This window comes from Cervus elaphus, chromosome 11 (assembly GCF_910594005.1).
Source record: "Cervus elaphus chromosome 11, mCerEla1.1, whole genome shotgun sequence".
Classification (NCBI taxonomy): domain Eukaryota; kingdom Metazoa; phylum Chordata; class Mammalia; order Artiodactyla; family Cervidae; genus Cervus; species Cervus elaphus.
In genome coordinates, this window is record NC_057825.1 from 30,884,782 (window position 1) to 30,902,277 (window position 17,496).

The following is a 17,496-nucleotide window of genomic DNA, read 5'->3' on the forward strand; positions in this document are numbered from 1 at the left end:
AGAAAAAGAACATTAACGAACAAAACCATATAAATCAAACTGACTCACACTTCTATAATAAACTATATCCCTATTATCAGTAAAGATCACCTTAACCAAGTCCTACATGCAACATAAAACTCCTTACCCTGCTCTCCTTTTTCCACAGCACTTATCACCTTATCATTTACCTAGTATTTTTATTATCTGCCTTCCCCAACTAGAAAATGACCCTCTAGGATTATTTGTCTTGTTCACTAAGTGTTTATCTATCTCAAATACCAAGAACAATGTCTGGCCTGGCTTTCAATAGATATCCAATAATTTCCTGAGTGAAAGAATGAATGAAAAGAGAAAAAAGTTAACAGCAAGGTTATAGTCTGGAAACATAAAACTGTTAAGTTACCATGTATAACAGGAAAGGGGGAACAATGAATCCTACCTACTAGGCTTTTTTTTTTATTCCCAAGAAATTTAAGCTCTTTTATTATTAAACCAACTTACTGGGACTAAAAATTTCAACTAAAATTATTAAGAATTGTATTCTTAAAAGGAACATTTATTAAGAGGTAGGGGAAAACTTACTATGTCCTATGAGAATTTAATTCAGAAAAGGATAAGCAGATGAAGCTTGAACACTGTCCCATGCCAGCAATCAATTTCCCAAAAATTTATCAGAAAAAAACAAGTTTACCATTCAGTTCAGTTCAGTTCAGTTCAGTCACTCATTAGTGTCGTTGCAGCCCCATGGACTGCAGCACACCAGGCTTCCCTGTCCTTCACCAACTCCTGGAGCTTGCTCAAACTCATATCCATCGAGTCGGTGATGCCTTCCAACCATCTCATCCCCTATCGTCCCCTTCTCCTCCTGACTTCAATCTTTCCCAGCATCACGGTCTTTTCCAGTGAGGCAGTTCTTCACATCAGGTGGCCAAAGTATTGGAGTTTCAGCTTCAGCATCAGTCCTTCCAATGAATATTCAATTCCTTTAGGATTGATTGGTTTGATCTCCTAGCAGTCCAAGGGACTCTCAAGAGTCTTCTCCAGCATCCCAGTTCAAAAGCATCAATTCTTTGGCACTCAGCTTTCTTTATGGTCCAACTCTCAATCCATACATGATTACTGGATAAACCATAGCTTTGACTATATGAACCTTTGTAAGCAAAGTAATATCTCTGCTTTTTAACTGCTGTCTAGGTTGGTCATAGCTCTTCTTTCAAGGAGCAAGCGTCTTTTAATTTAATGGCTGCAGTCACCATCTGCAGTGATTTTGGAGCCCAAGAAAATAAAGTCTGTCACGGTTTCCATTGTTCCCCCATCTATTTGCCATGAAGTGACAGAACCAGAAGCCATGATCTTTGTTTTCTGAATGTTGAGCTTTAAGCCAGTTTTTTTCACTCTCCTCTTTCACTTTCACCAAGAGGCTCTTTAGTTCCTCTTCACTTTCTGCCATAAGGGTGGTGTCATCTGTATATCTGAGATTATTGATATTTCTCCCAGCAATCTTGATTCCAGCTTGTGCTTCACAAAGCCTGGCATTTCACATGATGTACCCTGCATAGAAGTTAAATAAGCAGGGTGACAATATATTAGCCTTGACGTACTCCTTTCCCAATTTGGAACTAGTCCGTTGTTCCATGTCCAGTTCTAACTGCTGCCTCTTGATCTGCATACAGGTTTCTCAGGAGGCAGGTAAGGTGGTCTATTCCCATCTCTTTTAGAATTTTCCACAGTTTGTTGTGATCCAAACAGTCAAAGACTTTAGTGTAGTCAATGAAACAGAAATGGATGTTTTTCTGGAATTCTCTTGCTTTTTCTATGATCCAACGGATATTGGCAATTTGATCTCTGGTTCCTCTGCCTTTTCTAAATCCAGCCTGAACATCTGGAAGTTCTCAGTTCACAAACTGTTGAAGCCTCACTTGGAGAATTTTGAGCATTACTTTACTAGCCTGTGAGATGAGTGCAATTGTGCAGGAGCTTGAGCATTCTTTGGCGTTGCCTTTCTTTGGGATTAAAATGAAAACTGACCTTTTTGGGTCCTGTGGCCACTGCTGAGTTTTCCAAATTTGCTGGCATATTGAGTGCAGCACTTTGACAACATCATCTTTTAGGATTTGAAATAGCTCAGCTGGAATTCCATAACCTCCACTAGCTTTGTTCATAGTGATGCTTCCTAAGGCCCACTTGACTTCACACTCCAGGATGTCTGGCTGTAGGTGAGTGATCACACCATCACTCTCCATTTTATTTTCTACTTCTTAAGGAATGAATCCCCCCCCCAAAAAAAACCTATCTTTTCCTATTCCATACATATCTGTAACATTAGTTCAACAAAATAACTGTAGAACACTAGCTCAGACATAAAGTTAATCAAACAATCCATTTCAGAGGAAGTAAAGAATAAACTACCACCTTCAAAAAATATAAACCACACTCCTTTTACTTCTTTAAAAGTATATACAGTTACTGAACATCCTATATGACCCAATTTTAAGTGCAAAAAGTCTAAGTTAAAAAGGACAAAAAAAAATGCTCAACAACAATGCAGAACAGAAAAAAGTCACTAAAAGTTACTTTATACAGTAAATGTTGCCCATAACATTTGTGTTTGACATAATATGTTAATAATATAATTAGCAATCTACTGTTCATTTTTTCTTAACTTATTAAAGATAACTTTAGAGTTTATCAACTGTAATAGATTCCATTTAAAGTAAATTTCCTTCCCTAAATTATATGGATGTTTCTATATTGACACATTTTATTAACAATACCAAAAATCACATTTGTTAATATTACCACAGTCTCATCACTACAGTCTTTTAAGTGTTAGCAAGCTGTCAGCTCACAGTGACAAATATAAGTCATACAGCACCCTTTGAGAACTGCCGTGTAGTTTACAATCCATTTTGTTAAAAAAAACAATTCTAATTTTTTCCTTGAAAGTTTGAATTTCATCATTAGTAATAAAGTTTTACTTGAAAAAAATAAATTTTCATATGGATTATCGTAACCAACAGACTATAAATTACAGGATTTATCTTCGTTACATTTGTTCATGAATGAGAATTACTAGTTTATATCTGTGGTTGTCAACCTTGACTAGTCTGAATAAACAAAGAAAATGAATCAAAAATAGGTTACCAATAAAGTTAGTGAATCAGAATCACTAAGTGGTGGTTTAATATCATAAATATGTATTTTGAGAAAACTACCAGTCATTCTGATAAACAAAAAAATTGAGAACTACTGAGTTAATAATGTACTTTCCTTTTGTTTAGTCACTGAGTCATGTCTGACTCTTTTGCGACCACACTGGGACCCCATGCGACCCCAATACTTTATACACTTTCCTTACTAGACTCTAAAACAGGATTAAAGGTATATCATAACTAGGCTAAATAGGTTATATTAAGTGTGATCACATGTCCCGGTTTAGGTCGCTTGCCTAAACAGCATATTTTTTCACTCTCAAAGGGTCCTGGTTTAGAAAATAGATGATATGACTATTCTAGAAATACTGAAATATAGCCTCTTTTGAGAGTTAAAAGTTGATATTAGAGAAAATATCAAAATCCCTTCCATAAGAATTCCATAACTATACTAGTTCTACCACTACAATTCTAATAGTCTGATAAATACACATATCTAGACACCAAAAAAAAAGGCATTTTGAGTACTGTTAAGATGGAGATTTGTCTGAAAGACTGAAAGTATAAACTATTCAAAGAGGATATAAACTAGGAAAGGCAATAAAATTTTATGAAGCTACTTTTTAAGTAAAATACCAAACAGTGAAGGTCCACAAGCTAAGATGCCTCATTGACAGAGACCCTTTCATTGCTTAAACCTTAGTGAAAATGAATAGACAAATATGATTAGATAGAAGATCTTCATTAACTTTAAGCTCCTACTATTTATGCACATGTTCTGGATACCGAAATTACTTGAAGACTACTAAAAATCACACCTATGAAGCATGCAAACCTCCAAGTACTTGGGAATTCATTTCAAGATAAAAGTTACCAAATCCATAACCTCTAACAAAAGGTCAACCATGTTTTCAGTTTTTCATCAACAACCTGCTTACTCTTTTGTCAGGCATAAATTTCACTCTACTGAACCCATACATGTTAAAACATCTTTGGGATACATAAGTGGTAACTTCATAATGAATTTAAAGTGTATTGCTATTTCATTCCTGTTTGAAGACTTGCATTTGATTTTTTTTTAATGTGAATTGGTTTCTTAAATGAAATAAATGTCACAAACAAAATCAGAAGTCAGTTAATTATAATTAAATTAATTATAATTTTTATGTCACTCTCCAGGAAGAAAATAGTATATATATACAAGCAGATTCTAAACCAGCAATGCCACCCCCAAAAAAGGCAAGAGAAATTTTTCAGTCCTATAACAAAGTATGTCTTAAAATTTTTTTAACTTAAGAAACTGACTAAAAGCTAAAATAAATAACTTGGTAAAATGAGAAGTAGTAGCCTTTGGAAATGAAAAAGAAAACTGAGACTCTAATATTTAGGATGACAAATTAGAGTATATAATATTTCAGATGGTAGATAGGGTAATAAAAAGTAATTTTTAGATTACTCAGGGAATTTCCAAGATTATCTGAAGACTTCTGCTTATTTCAGTTAAGGATCATTCTGTGACAAATTCACAGACCAATCAACAAAGACTTTCCATTCTGATCTGTACTCTAACACAATATCATAAAAGTAGCAGGAAATAAAAGGGGTCAAATTTTCAAAAAGGGCAAAGACTGGGTTTTGTACCAAATACCACCCTCTCCCATAAAGCAGCACAAGGCTTTGCAAAGGTCAAGCCAAATTTACATGAAATGGGTTTGGCGCATGCTCTCTTATACCAGGCAAAGCTTAAACTGTAGTAGTGCTGGAGAGATTTACGTTTTCTCCTCACCAGAAGATGTCGAGGTCTTTGTGGTTCAAAAGTTGAGGTATGCTGCTTCGGAGATGGAGGTCCCTGTGGATGAAGAGGATAATTCGGATGTAGCTAACTGAATGGACTAATGTTCTATTTAAGTTTTAATTATTTGATGGTGGACCACAATGATTTTTTAACTAAGTTGTTCTTTTTGGTTTTGGTAACTTTAAACTTTTCCCAAGTAGACTGCTGATTGTTAGTGGACTTATTAGGGGAACTTCTTCATAATGCTTAAAAAGTTCATGGAGAGATTTTTTAATCTATATTTTTGGGAGAATGAGAGAAAAATAGACAAAAGACAGAAAAAGAATGAAAGGAAAATACCTGCGTGTATATTCAGCTGCTTAATACCATATTCATTTTTATTTCAGACCTAATTAGTGCCAAACTCCTGAATTCTAAAACCTCTGAATTCCATCTCCTATGTATGCACATAAAATACTCTCACCATATCCTTTTAGGGCAATAGTGTTCATTCACTCTGTTGGAGATCTTCTACTCTGTGAATAATTTAACATTAACTTGGAGAGTTTAACATTTAGGGAAATATAGCAGATGTCACTAAGTGTTTTCTTTGAAGACTCCTCTCACTCAACTTCTTTCTACACCACCAGAATGAAGATGAGTCCATCATGTAATCTGCGAAGTAAAAGACTATAGTCCTGCCCTATACATGGATCTTTACCTCTTGTTTAAGCTTATTTTTCTTAGTAAAATTTCTGAAAGGGAACAGTTCCTAAAAGGAGACACTGTAATAAGATTGGAAATCCAGCACTCAATGAAAGGCATTATTACTACGGAGTTTTGTTAATCGAAACACCTAATGGCAGCTAAAATTTTAATTTAGAAGTGTTCAAACTTCAAGTGAAATGTTTAAAAAAATTTTTTACATTTGAAGGCAAAGCCATCTATTGCACAAAAGTATAATTATACTCATTCACATTCCAAATATAAGGGGAAAAGGAGGCTGAGCAGAACAAACAATAACAGTCAAAAATTCAAATAGTAGCACTCACCAACACATTTTTCGGCCAATTCACCTAAAAAAGCATCCGACAATTTTGGATTCCAGTCCCTGGTATGGATCTGTAAAATGTGTTTTCTTGCCTAAGAAGAAAAGCACAGATAAATAAAATCTTGCCTAAGGAAAAAAATACAAATAAAATATCATCAACCCCAAAATGTATCAGATGGAACAAATTCATCAACTAACCATATCCCAGAAAAGCAATTGTTTATTTTAAAAGAAGCATAAACAGCTTGGCAGCCATGTTAACTCTGATTCCCATAATAACCCTGTGAGCTATGTAGTAGAGATCCTTGTTTCACAAACTAGGACATGTAATAGTCTGAGAGGTACAGGAACTTGATCTAGGACTAGAACTCAAAACTAAATTACACTTTCCTCCACATCATTTTTACCATCTGAAAATGTTTCAGCAAAAAACTTCAATGCATTATAATAACCATAACTTCTAACAAACTGTATATTTAGATTTTTCAGGTCCTTTTAGTTCTAATATGCATAAAGTGTCATTACAGTTTGAAGTTGAAGTTTTTGATTAAGTAAAGAAATATAATACACACTGTCATATAAGTTCATGAATGCTTTCACACTTAATACATAACAAGGTAATCTCCATGAATAGTAATTGAATTCACTGAAAAAAACAAAGGTTTAAACAATTTTACCTTGATTTTTTTCTTTCAAAATAGCATTCTCTACCTTAAATCTAACTGGATAACACAATCAAAATTTTAACATCTTGGTTCCAAATTAAATTTCTTTTTCTCTCACAGGAAAAAAAGAAACACTGAAGTATAAAAATCCATAATCAGCTTAAAAGTCACATCAGAATGTTTTTTCACATTTGCCTTCTTTCAGGGGAAAAACAACGCTTTCTAAAATTTAATGTCCTTATTGCCTCAACACTGCTACTTGAGTTTCTTAAGACTATGAAAAAGCAAATTATAACCAAGATAAAATTATTATTGGCTTGGTGAGGAATCTGGGATCTAGCTCCAAGACAAAAAGAACTTGGAAGTTATCGGATAAATTTTGCTCAAAAGTTGACAAAATCTGGAATCAGTAGCTATTGCTTCAATTCCAAGGTCTAAGCTGGGCATTCAACTACCAAAAATAAACCAATGATATAACAAATATTTTCTTTCATATATATATATATGACTTGACGTATGTAAGTTTGAGCAGGCTCCAGGAAATGGTGAAGAACAGGGAAGCCTGGTGTGTATACACACACACACACACTTCATAATCAAATGAGAAATAAATCTTAGTATATTGAAAACAGACTGTTACCTTTTGATCCGGAAGGTTGAAAAGAAATTCTCTGTCAAAACGACCAGGTCTCCTAAGAGCAGGATCTATAGAATCAAGTCTATTTGTAGCACCAATAACAACAATTTCACCCCTATTGTCTAATCCATCCATAAGAGCAAGGAGGGTTGACACTATAGAGCTGTAAGAAAATTTTAAAGAGGAAAGAAAGAAAAAGTTGCAAAAACTGTTGCTTATACTAACTTTTATCAGTCTTAAAGATTTTTATATCCATGTTCAAAAGTGAAATTAAGTTCCAATTAACTTTCTCATATTGTTCTAAACGGGTTGACACTATAGAGCTGTAAGAAAATTTTAAAGAGGAAAGAAAGAAAAAGTTGCAAAAACTGTTGCTTATACTAACTTTTATCAGTCTTAAAGATTTTTATATCCATGTTCAAAAGTGAAATTAAGTTCCAATTAACTTTCACATATTGTTCTAAACAGGTTTAAGTCTTCTGAAGATATGACTGACATATAATACATTGGATATGTTTAAAGAACACAAATTGCTGAATTTTGAAGTATGTGAAACTATCACCATTAAGGAAAAAAGTAATATTGATCATGCTCTTCTTTGCACCCTTCGCAATCCATCCCCACTGCTCCTCCTTGACCTCTACCCAATCCCTTGGAAACTACTGATCCAAGTTCTGTCACTATACATTAGCTTGCATTACCTAAAATTTTATATAGACGGAATCACATGGTAAATACTATTTTTCTACTGGATTCTTTCCCTCAGCATGATTATTTGAAATTTATCACACTGTTGGTGTATTTTTGTTGTTGTTCAGTCACTCAATCTTGTCTGACTTTTTGCGACCCCATGGACTGCAGCACACCAGGCTTCCCTGTTCTTCACCATCTCCCGGAGCTTGCTCAAACTCACATACATCAAGTCAGTGGTGTCATCCAACCATCTCATTCTCTGTTGTCCCCTTCTCCTCCTGCCTTCAATCTTTCCCAGCATCAGGGTCTTTTCTAATGAGTCAGCTCTTCGCATCAGGTGGCCAAAGTATTGGAGTTTCAGCTTCAGACATCAGTCCTTCCAATGAATGAATATTCAGGATTGATTTCCTTTAGGATTGACTGGTTTGATCTCCTTGCAGTCCAAAGGACTCTCAAGAGTCTTCTTCAACACCACAGCCCAAAGGCATCAATTCTTCAGCAGTCAGCCTTTTTTATTGTCCAGATCTCACATCCACACATGACTACTGGAAAAACCATAGCTTTGACTATACAGACCTTTGTAGGCAAAGTACTGACTCTGCTTTTTAATATGCCGTCTAGGTTGGTCATAGCTTTTCTTCCAAGGAGCAAGCATTTTTTAATTTCATTGCTGCAGTCACCATCTGCAGTGATTTTGGAGCCCAAGAAAATAAAATCTGTCACTGTTTCCATTGTTTCCCCATCTATTTGCCATGAAGTGATTGGACCAGATGCCATGATCTTTGTTTTCTGAATGTTGAGTTTTAAGTCAATTTTTTCACTCTCCTCTTTCACCTTCATCAAGAAGCTGTTTAATTTCTCTTCACTTTCTGCCATAAGGTTTCTGTCCTCTGCATATCTGAGGTTATTGATATTTGTCCCAGCAATCTTTACTCCACTTTCTGCTTCATCCAGCTTGGCATTTCACATGATGTACTCTGCATAGAAGTTAAATTAGCAGGGTGACAATATACAGCCTTGATGTACTCCTTTCCCAATTTAGAACCAGTCCATTGTTCCATATCCAGTTCTAATTGTTGCTTCTTGACCTGCATACAGGTTTCTCAGGAGGCAGGTAAGGTGGTCTGGTATTCCCATCTCTTGAAGAATTTTTCACAGTTTGTTGTGACCTATACAGTCAAAGGCTTTGGCATAGTCAATAAAGCAGAAAAAAAAAAAAAAAAGAGAGAGAGAGAAAAAAATAAAGCAGAAGTAGATGCTTTTCTGGAATGTCTTGCTTTTTCCATGATACAGTAGATGCTGGCAATTTGATCTCTGGTTCCTCTGCCTTTTCTAAATCCAGCTTGAACATCTGGAAGTTCTTGGTTCACATACTATTGACCCTTAGGTTCAAGGATTTTGAGCATTACTTTGCTAACATGTGAGGCATTTTAACAAGAGTTTATTCCTTTTCATTGCTAAAACAATATTCCATTTTATGATATATCCCAAATTGTTGATATACATGTTGATGGACATTTAGACTGTTTCCAATTTTTGGCTATTACCCAAAAATATTATGAACATTCACATACAGGTTATGAAAATTTTCCCACAGGTTTTTTGCTAAAAGTTTTATACTTAAACCTCTTGAGTTTAAGCCTTAATCCTCTTCTTAATCTTTAATGTTTACAAAATCTAAAACAACGTATTTTCTTTTCCTAAATACTGCTTTATCAATGTCTTTTTTATCATGGCCAACTGAGCCAGAGGTTGGTTTCAATTTTATTTTTTTCAAAGAAGCAACTTTTTAATTTCTTGATTTCTGTATATCTTTGTTTGCAGTTCATATACTGTTATAATTATTTCACTAGTACCATAGATTATTTAGAATTAGAGCAATAACTGCTGATAACAGACATAAAATTTTCTGCTTGTCTGTTTGTTATCTCTTACACATAGTATATTATTAAACTTTGGAAATTAGTTGTGATTTAAGGCATAATATATGATAAGTTTTTATAAATGATGTTTAAAACTAGTGTTCATTCTATATTGCCTTAGATAAGTATGCACACAAGATCAGATTCATAGAACACAGTTGCTCAAATAATCTACAGAGAATTTATTTTATGCTCCTTTGTTCTATTAATTACCAAGAGGTACATGATCTCTTTCACAGTGATGATCAGTTTGACTCTCACTTTGCAGTTCTGTCAATTTTTGTTTTATATAGTTTGAAATATAGTAATTAGGGAATTACAGATTTTAAACCATTACACCTTTTAATAAGTTGAAGCTTTTATCATTATAAGGGGATCGTCTTTATATTTATAATAATGCTTTCTGTCTTACACACAATTTTGTCTAATACAGCAATAGTAGCTTTCTGTTAGCATTTACCTGATAAATTTTGTACCATTTATGAATTGACTATTTCAGACATTTTATATAAACGAAGGTTCCAAATGGTGGGGAAAAGGCAAACAAAAGCTTAGTCACAAATATTCACAGGGACAAGAGAAACAAAAAAATATTTTAAGAAATAAAATATTATAAAAACATTACAGCTAGGATGAAAATTAGAAGCTCACAAATTTAAGCAGCTCAATTCAAAATAGGAAAATTCTACCTACAAACATCTGAAGACAGAGGAGCCTGGCGGGTGAATAGACCATAGAGTCACAAAGAGTCGGACACAACAGAGTGACTGAGCACATACATGCGCGCGCACGCACACACACACACTCATGCACACACATGCTATAAGAAAGAAGTCTTCCTCAAGGAAACAACAGCTTGCACCTTACAAGCCTCACAGCACTAATTCAAGGGTTAAGTCTTAGTAATATGTCAACATATGAACTCAACATAATCAGATTAGGAAATATTACCTGTGGATCTGATCTTGCCTGCTAGAGCGAACTGGAGCTAATCCATCTATTTCATCAAAAAATATTATAGAAGGTCTCATCAAATATGCCTAGTATAAAAAGAAAACAAGTATTAGTTTTCATTTTTAATTTAATTACTATGTTTTTTTAATAAGTAACAGAAGTAAATAGGTAATATAAGCAAATGGTACTTATACAAGGTATACATGCAGCAGGTAAGAAAGATTATAGAGGAAAAAGAAAAGCTCCTATCTCCTCAGTCTCCAATCACAAGGTAATGATTGGAGTTACCTACCCAGTAACTAACTACTGTTTTCAATTTGTTTATTCTGCCATATGTGTCATTTACACACATACACATACATGTATTTTTAAACATACTATTTTATTAAACACATTTAAACACACTACTCATATTGCTTTTATCATATAACAGACTATTTTATGTTAATGACATATTTTAATTAGCTTCCATGTAAGGATATAAGAAAAGCATTCCTACAAACTCTAATATAATTTAAGAAAAAGCAAGGTCATTCTATGAAAACTTAAAGCAAAAGGAAGGTGAAGAATCTAAACCTGCAGAAATTAATACCAACAGAGTATGACAATAATTTTAAAGACAGGCTTGGCTTAAAATGTCAAGGTGGACTGGAGAGGGCTCACTGGACCCCAATCCTTGAAGCTAGATCACTGGATTCAAATCATATGTGGACAGGATAGGGAGGGTGAATTACAAGGATTCATGGAATGGCATCAAATGACCAAGAACACAGGAGTGGATTCCTGCCCCAACCCACTGGCATTCATGTGGATTTTTTTAATTCAACTTGATTGGCTATTCCAAAGATTTTTTTCCCCTGTTTTTGGTGATTGGAGCCCTAAAGGTGCACAATGGAATTGTGTTTTGCATTTTTTTGGTAAAAGGAACAAAGCAAGGACCTGGAAATACACACTGGAGCAATCTCCTGGGAAGGATTCAGCATGAGTAGATTTAAAGGTGAAAGTGGGAGTTTGTTTAAAACAATAAATCACTAAATCATTTCTAGGGCTTCCCTGGTGGTTCAGAGGTAAAGAATCTGCCTGCAACTCAAGAGATATGTTCGATCCCTGAATCAGGAACATCTCCTGGAGAGAAATGGCAACCCACTCCAGTATTCTTGCCTGGGAAATCCCATGGACAGAGAAGTCTAGCAGGTTATAGTCAGGGGTCACAAAGAGTCAGATATGACTTAGCAACTAAACAACAACAAAAGTCACTTCTAAATTTAAAGAAAACAAAATTGCGATTGAAGATTAAGTAGTTTTCCAATTGGCTATGCCATTTTCCTTTGAAAAAACTATATTTTAAAAACTAAAAAACATACTCAAGGTAATAGAAGAAGTACCTTCTTCTGACCAAGAGGTAGCAGACAAGTTTCCAGACACCATTAAGAAAACCACTGATGAGAAAGAGTGTCTGAACAGGTTTTTAATACAGACAACAGTGCCCCATTCTCATTTATTAGTAAAGAAGAGAAATGAGCACCAGGATTTAAGGCTGTTTCTTTGTTATCAACGCATGAATCGTGATACCTAATAAATATGAATTTTTTTCATTTTATTTGTTCATTTTTGATGTATAGTATAATATATATAACATCTACAGTGTTTTGCATTATATAAGACAACATTGACATAGATTGAGAGAGAATTCAACTTATATTCAGGCAACGTAAAACTTTGGTTTTGGTAAATATAGTATAGTATTGCAAATCTCATGATTTTTTTTTAACATTTTCTTCTCTCTAACTTACTTTACTGTAAGAATACAGAATATAATACCTAATACAAAATATTCATGCTAACTGTTTATATTATTGGTAAGGCTTCCTATCAACAGTAGGCAGGTAGTAGTTAAGTTTGGGGGGAGTCAAAAATTATATACCAATTTTCAACTGTATGGAAGTTGGTGCCCCTAACCCCTGTATGGTTCAAGAGTCAACTATATACACTTCCTTTTAGGAAAAATTCATATTAGTCCAATGAGATAGGCATTATTTGCTCCATTTTATAGAAGAGGCAAATAAAGATCAGATGCTTTCAGTTACTTAAAGTTACATACTTAATAGGGCTTTTCTGGGGCTCAAACGGTAAAGAATCTGCCTGCAATGCAGGAGACCCATGTTCAATCCCTGGGTCAGGAAGATCCCCTGGAAAAGGGAATGGCTACCCACTCCAGTATTCCTGCCTGGAGAATTCTATGGACAGAGGAGCCTGGTGGGCTATAGCCCATGGAGTCGCAAAGAATCAGACAAGACTGAGAGACTAACACTTTCACTTTCATATATACTTAATAGTAAAGTCAGATATGAACTAACATTTTTCTGACACCAAAGGCCAAACTCTTAGCCAATACATTGTATGGTCAACCCTCAGTATCTGTGGGGCAGGGCACTGGTTCCAAGGCTCCCCAGAGATACCAAAATACGAGGATGCTCAAGTTCCTCACGTAAAATAGCATAGTACTGTCAGCCCTATATATCCATGGATTCCACATCTGTGAACTCAACCAATATGAGTTGAAATTGTTGCCTGAATCTGTGGATGCAGAACCGGCAGATATGGAAGGCCAACTGCACCTCCTTCATCTCATTTAGAGAACAGATTATATCCTTAATTTAGGAATGTAGATTCTTGTCATTTAAAAAGACATATAATGACTACAAGCAGTTTTTTTAAAAAAAAAGAAAGAAAACATTTCAAATCTATTGCCCACAAAGAAAGAGAAACGAAACACAAATAAAGTAAATATAGATTTAAAAAGCAACATGGAGACTCCCTGGTAGTTCAGTGGTTAACACTTCACTTTCCAATGAAGGGGGTGCAGGTTTGATCCCTGGTAAGGGAGTTAAAGATCCCACATACCTCACGGCCAAAATAACCAAAACATGAAACAAAAGAAATACTATAAAAAGCAGCATGATTTATGCTACGGTTTTTGATAAAACCAAGAAACATTCCTACACCCAGTATCAAGTTGCAAAAAGTATAACACTGTCAAAAATTTAAAAATAAGTCATTGGACAATTTGCCAGTATCCCCAACCTGATTCTCCCCAAATCCACCAATGTTATTTTACATTATTTTCCAATTATTATGAAATCCTCTTGAAACATGAAGACTGCATATGTTTGACTTCTCAATAGACATCGAACACCTTGACGTTAACAATTTTACTTTATCCCTCTTTCTAGACCCATTATCTGCAACACAGCAGTCTTTAACATGGATACTGATAATAACTAAAAATAACATTTGAAATGCTTTACCAATTAGGTAGAACTTTGATACACATCAACTCAGTAATGGGTATTCAACAAATGCTTGCTCTAAGTATTTTTAAAGTGTCATGTGAATCTCCTTAGGCATAACAAGATATAAATTGCATTACCATGTATGAATGACCCCCTTCAGTACCCTAAATAATTTAAAAGTGAATTTATATCAGGACTAATTTATATAAGTATTAGGAAATGGTATTTTTAAGTAGTAAAGATAGCCCAAATAATATTCACTTACCTTACTCAGCCTTTTAAAAGCATTCATTTAATACTGAATTCTTCTAGTATATTTGTAACTCATGAAAATAAATAATATACTGCTTTGTGATATTTCTTGCACAGATATTTAACTTTTTATGTTTGTTCTAGTCCCTCAATTAGATCATAATCTATATGTGGTATCTAGGGATCTCAAAAGCACTTAACATGGTATTTATTATATGCCAAGTTGCCACCTCAATAAATATTGTGTAAATCATCTTAAATTAGTACTAGTGAAACTGCTACTAAATACCTCTAAGACATACAAATTCCAATTACTGATCCTAAATTTAACACACTGATTGGTAAATATGACTTGTTATGAACAGTTTGTGTAATATTTATAGACCAAGTATATTAAGTATTCTTAAGAAGATATTCTCACATTAGCTGACTTCACTTACCTGATCAAAAAGAAGCCTAAGCTGCCGCTCAGATTCGCCAACCCACTTACTCAGACAATCCGCTCCTTTTCGCATAAAAAAAGCCACCTTTTTGTCTCCCTGACTGCACTCGTTAGCTAATGCTCTGGCGACCAAGGTTTTACCTGTGCCAGGAGGACCATAAAACAAACAGCCTCTAGAGGAATAGAGAGTCAATAAAAGTAAATTAGTGTTACCATTAGCACTAATTATCAATTTAAAAGTATGCACCTCCCATATAATTTTGAATTAATGTGTATTTATTATTATTAGACACCGACAAAGCTTTTTGTAGTATACAGGCAAAAGTTTCACTTCGCTGAGAGTCCTCAAGGATATTCTCAAACAATCAAGCTTTGGTATACAAGAAATAGTTCAATCAGGGTAGACAGTAGTTTGGCAAAACATAAAAGGCATTAGCCCTGTGACCCAGAAATTTCACATTTTTTACAAAATCATGTAGAAATACTCAAAAGAATGTTATAGACTTTCTTAAAAAATCTAAATGCTATCTATTAATAAGGGACAAATACACCACTACATCTATAAATTAAACACTAGTAAGATGTCAAAAAGAATAATACACACAATATTTATTAATATGAAGTATCTATATTATAGAGTGAAAAATAAAGTTATATAAGGGCATTATTGAGTAATCTCATTTTATTAAATGTTTAAATGCACACTATACAGGCAAAATCATAAACTTAATATATGCATATATGTATAAAGGAAAGTTGTAAAGAATATAAAAACTGTTCATCTCTAAAGAGGAAGATTACTTTTAGCTTATAACACATTTTGTTTATAACTCCATTTTTTAAAGTTCCTCGTTAATGAGTTTTTTTTAATTTACTATTTTTTAACAGTAACTGAATCTAATGAATATGATCAGTATTGATCACATTCATTGGATCATATCATATAAAAAGTAAATAAATTGCTATTATGATTCGTAAGAGCCACTGTAGAATTACAGGCCAATATTTAACTCACTCAAATAGAAGATGACTCTTTAAAAGATTTTCTAAATCCTTAAAAGGATGAATAACAAATTAGAACCAAATCTCTTAAATAAAAAGAGATATTTAGCAGTTTAAATCTATGTGTACATCTTCAGAATATTTTATTCTGCCCAATTTCCTCTCACATGATTTCTCAGCCTTTTCTAATAGTTAACTAGCTAACCACCTCATGATCAGACACAATTAATCTGATCATAAACTATCAAGTTTACCATTTCAAAATTACCACATCATTGAGTCAAAGAAACACTTCACTGAAATTGTGCTTTCAAAGACTAAACAACATATAGTGTCAAACTCAATCCTATTAGGAGACCAAATTAAGGAAAATCTAGCTGAGCAATCCACTTGTATATTCAAGGCCTGCATAAAGAATCTCATCCTACGTCTGAGTCCAAAATGCTGAAATATAAACTTCAAGTGCCACAGCTTTTGAGGTCCAAATAAAAAACTTTCATTCTTAATTCTCATTGTTACTGCTACTGCTACTGCTAAGTCACTTCAGTCGTGTCCGACCCTGTGTGACCCCATAGACGACAGCCCACTACATATCAAATAAATATACATGAAATATTTATAAATAATATTTAGATTTATAATTACTTACTAATTGAAATTTGATAAATTAACAGTAACAATAATAAACATCTAGCATTACTAACCTTGGAGGCTGAATTTTAAATTTTTCAAAAATTTCTGGATATAAAAGTGGGAATACTACCATTTCCTTTAGTGCATGAATATGATGACTCAATCCACCTATGCTATCAAACCGCACCTTGAAAAGAAGGGGAAAAGTTTAGTACAAAATAATTTTAATTGTATATAGGTTTCTTTTTAACTTATAACAATTGCAAAATATATGTCTTCAGCAGGAATTGAAGTTTAAACATAAAGTTCATATATAAACAGAGTTCAAAAAATTATACTTTAGGGAATCCCCTGGCAGTATGGCGGTTAGGACTCCACGCTTCCACTGCAGGGAGCACGGATTCAATCCATGATGGGGGAACTAAGATCCCACAAGCTGTGTGACAAAAAAAAAAAAAGAGGTATTTCTAGAAAACCATTTACAAAACTTACTGACTTATCAATATTCATTGGATCAACATCAGCCAAGCTTGCACCCACTTTAACACGTTCTCGGAGAATACCACTAGCCAAATCTTCTGCTCTTAAGTTCATAGGCAAACACCTGAAATTCATAAAAATTTAAGTATACAGCATTAAAAAGTTACACGTTCTTAATATCATAAACAAGTTTTAAAGCTTTGACATATTTTTCTAATTTATTTTTTTATTGAAGGATAATTGCTTTACAGAATTTTGTTGTTTTCTGTCAAACCTCAACATCAGTCAGCCATAGGCATACATATATCCCCTCCCTTTTGAACCTCCCTCCCATCTCCCTCCCCATCCCAACACTCTAGGTTGCTACAGAGCCACTGTTTGAGTTCCCTGAGCCATACAGCAAATTCCCATTGGCTATCTATTTTACATATGGTAATATAAGTTTCCATGTTACTCTTTCCATACCTCTCACCCTCTCCTCCTCTCTCCCCATGTCCATAAATCTATTCTCTATGTCTGTTTCTCCACTGCTGCCCTGTAAATAAGTTCTTCAGTACCATTCTT

At 34.1% G+C, this 17,496-nt stretch overlaps 1 protein-coding gene across 5 annotated transcripts in view; it reads right to left on the bottom strand.

Moving 5' to 3' along the window:
* ATAD2B (ATPase family AAA domain containing 2B) overlaps positions 1 to 17,496 on the bottom strand; it is a 132,535-nt gene that overhangs the window by 61,257 nt on the left and 53,782 nt on the right. For all 5 annotated transcript variants that reach the window (XM_043917274.1, XM_043917273.1, XM_043917272.1 and 2 more), the window contains 6 exons: positions 16,945 to 17,056; positions 16,524 to 16,639; positions 14,816 to 14,990; positions 10,828 to 10,916; positions 7,265 to 7,424; positions 5,961 to 6,051 (listed from right to left, as the gene is read on the bottom strand). In XM_043917274.1, coding sequence (XP_043773209.1) covers positions 5,961 to 6,051; positions 7,265 to 7,424; positions 10,828 to 10,916; positions 14,816 to 14,990; positions 16,524 to 16,639; positions 16,945 to 17,056 — 743 coding nt within the window. The remainder of the gene's footprint in view (positions 1 to 5,960; positions 6,052 to 7,264; positions 7,425 to 10,827; positions 10,917 to 14,815; positions 14,991 to 16,523; positions 16,640 to 16,944; positions 17,057 to 17,496) is intronic.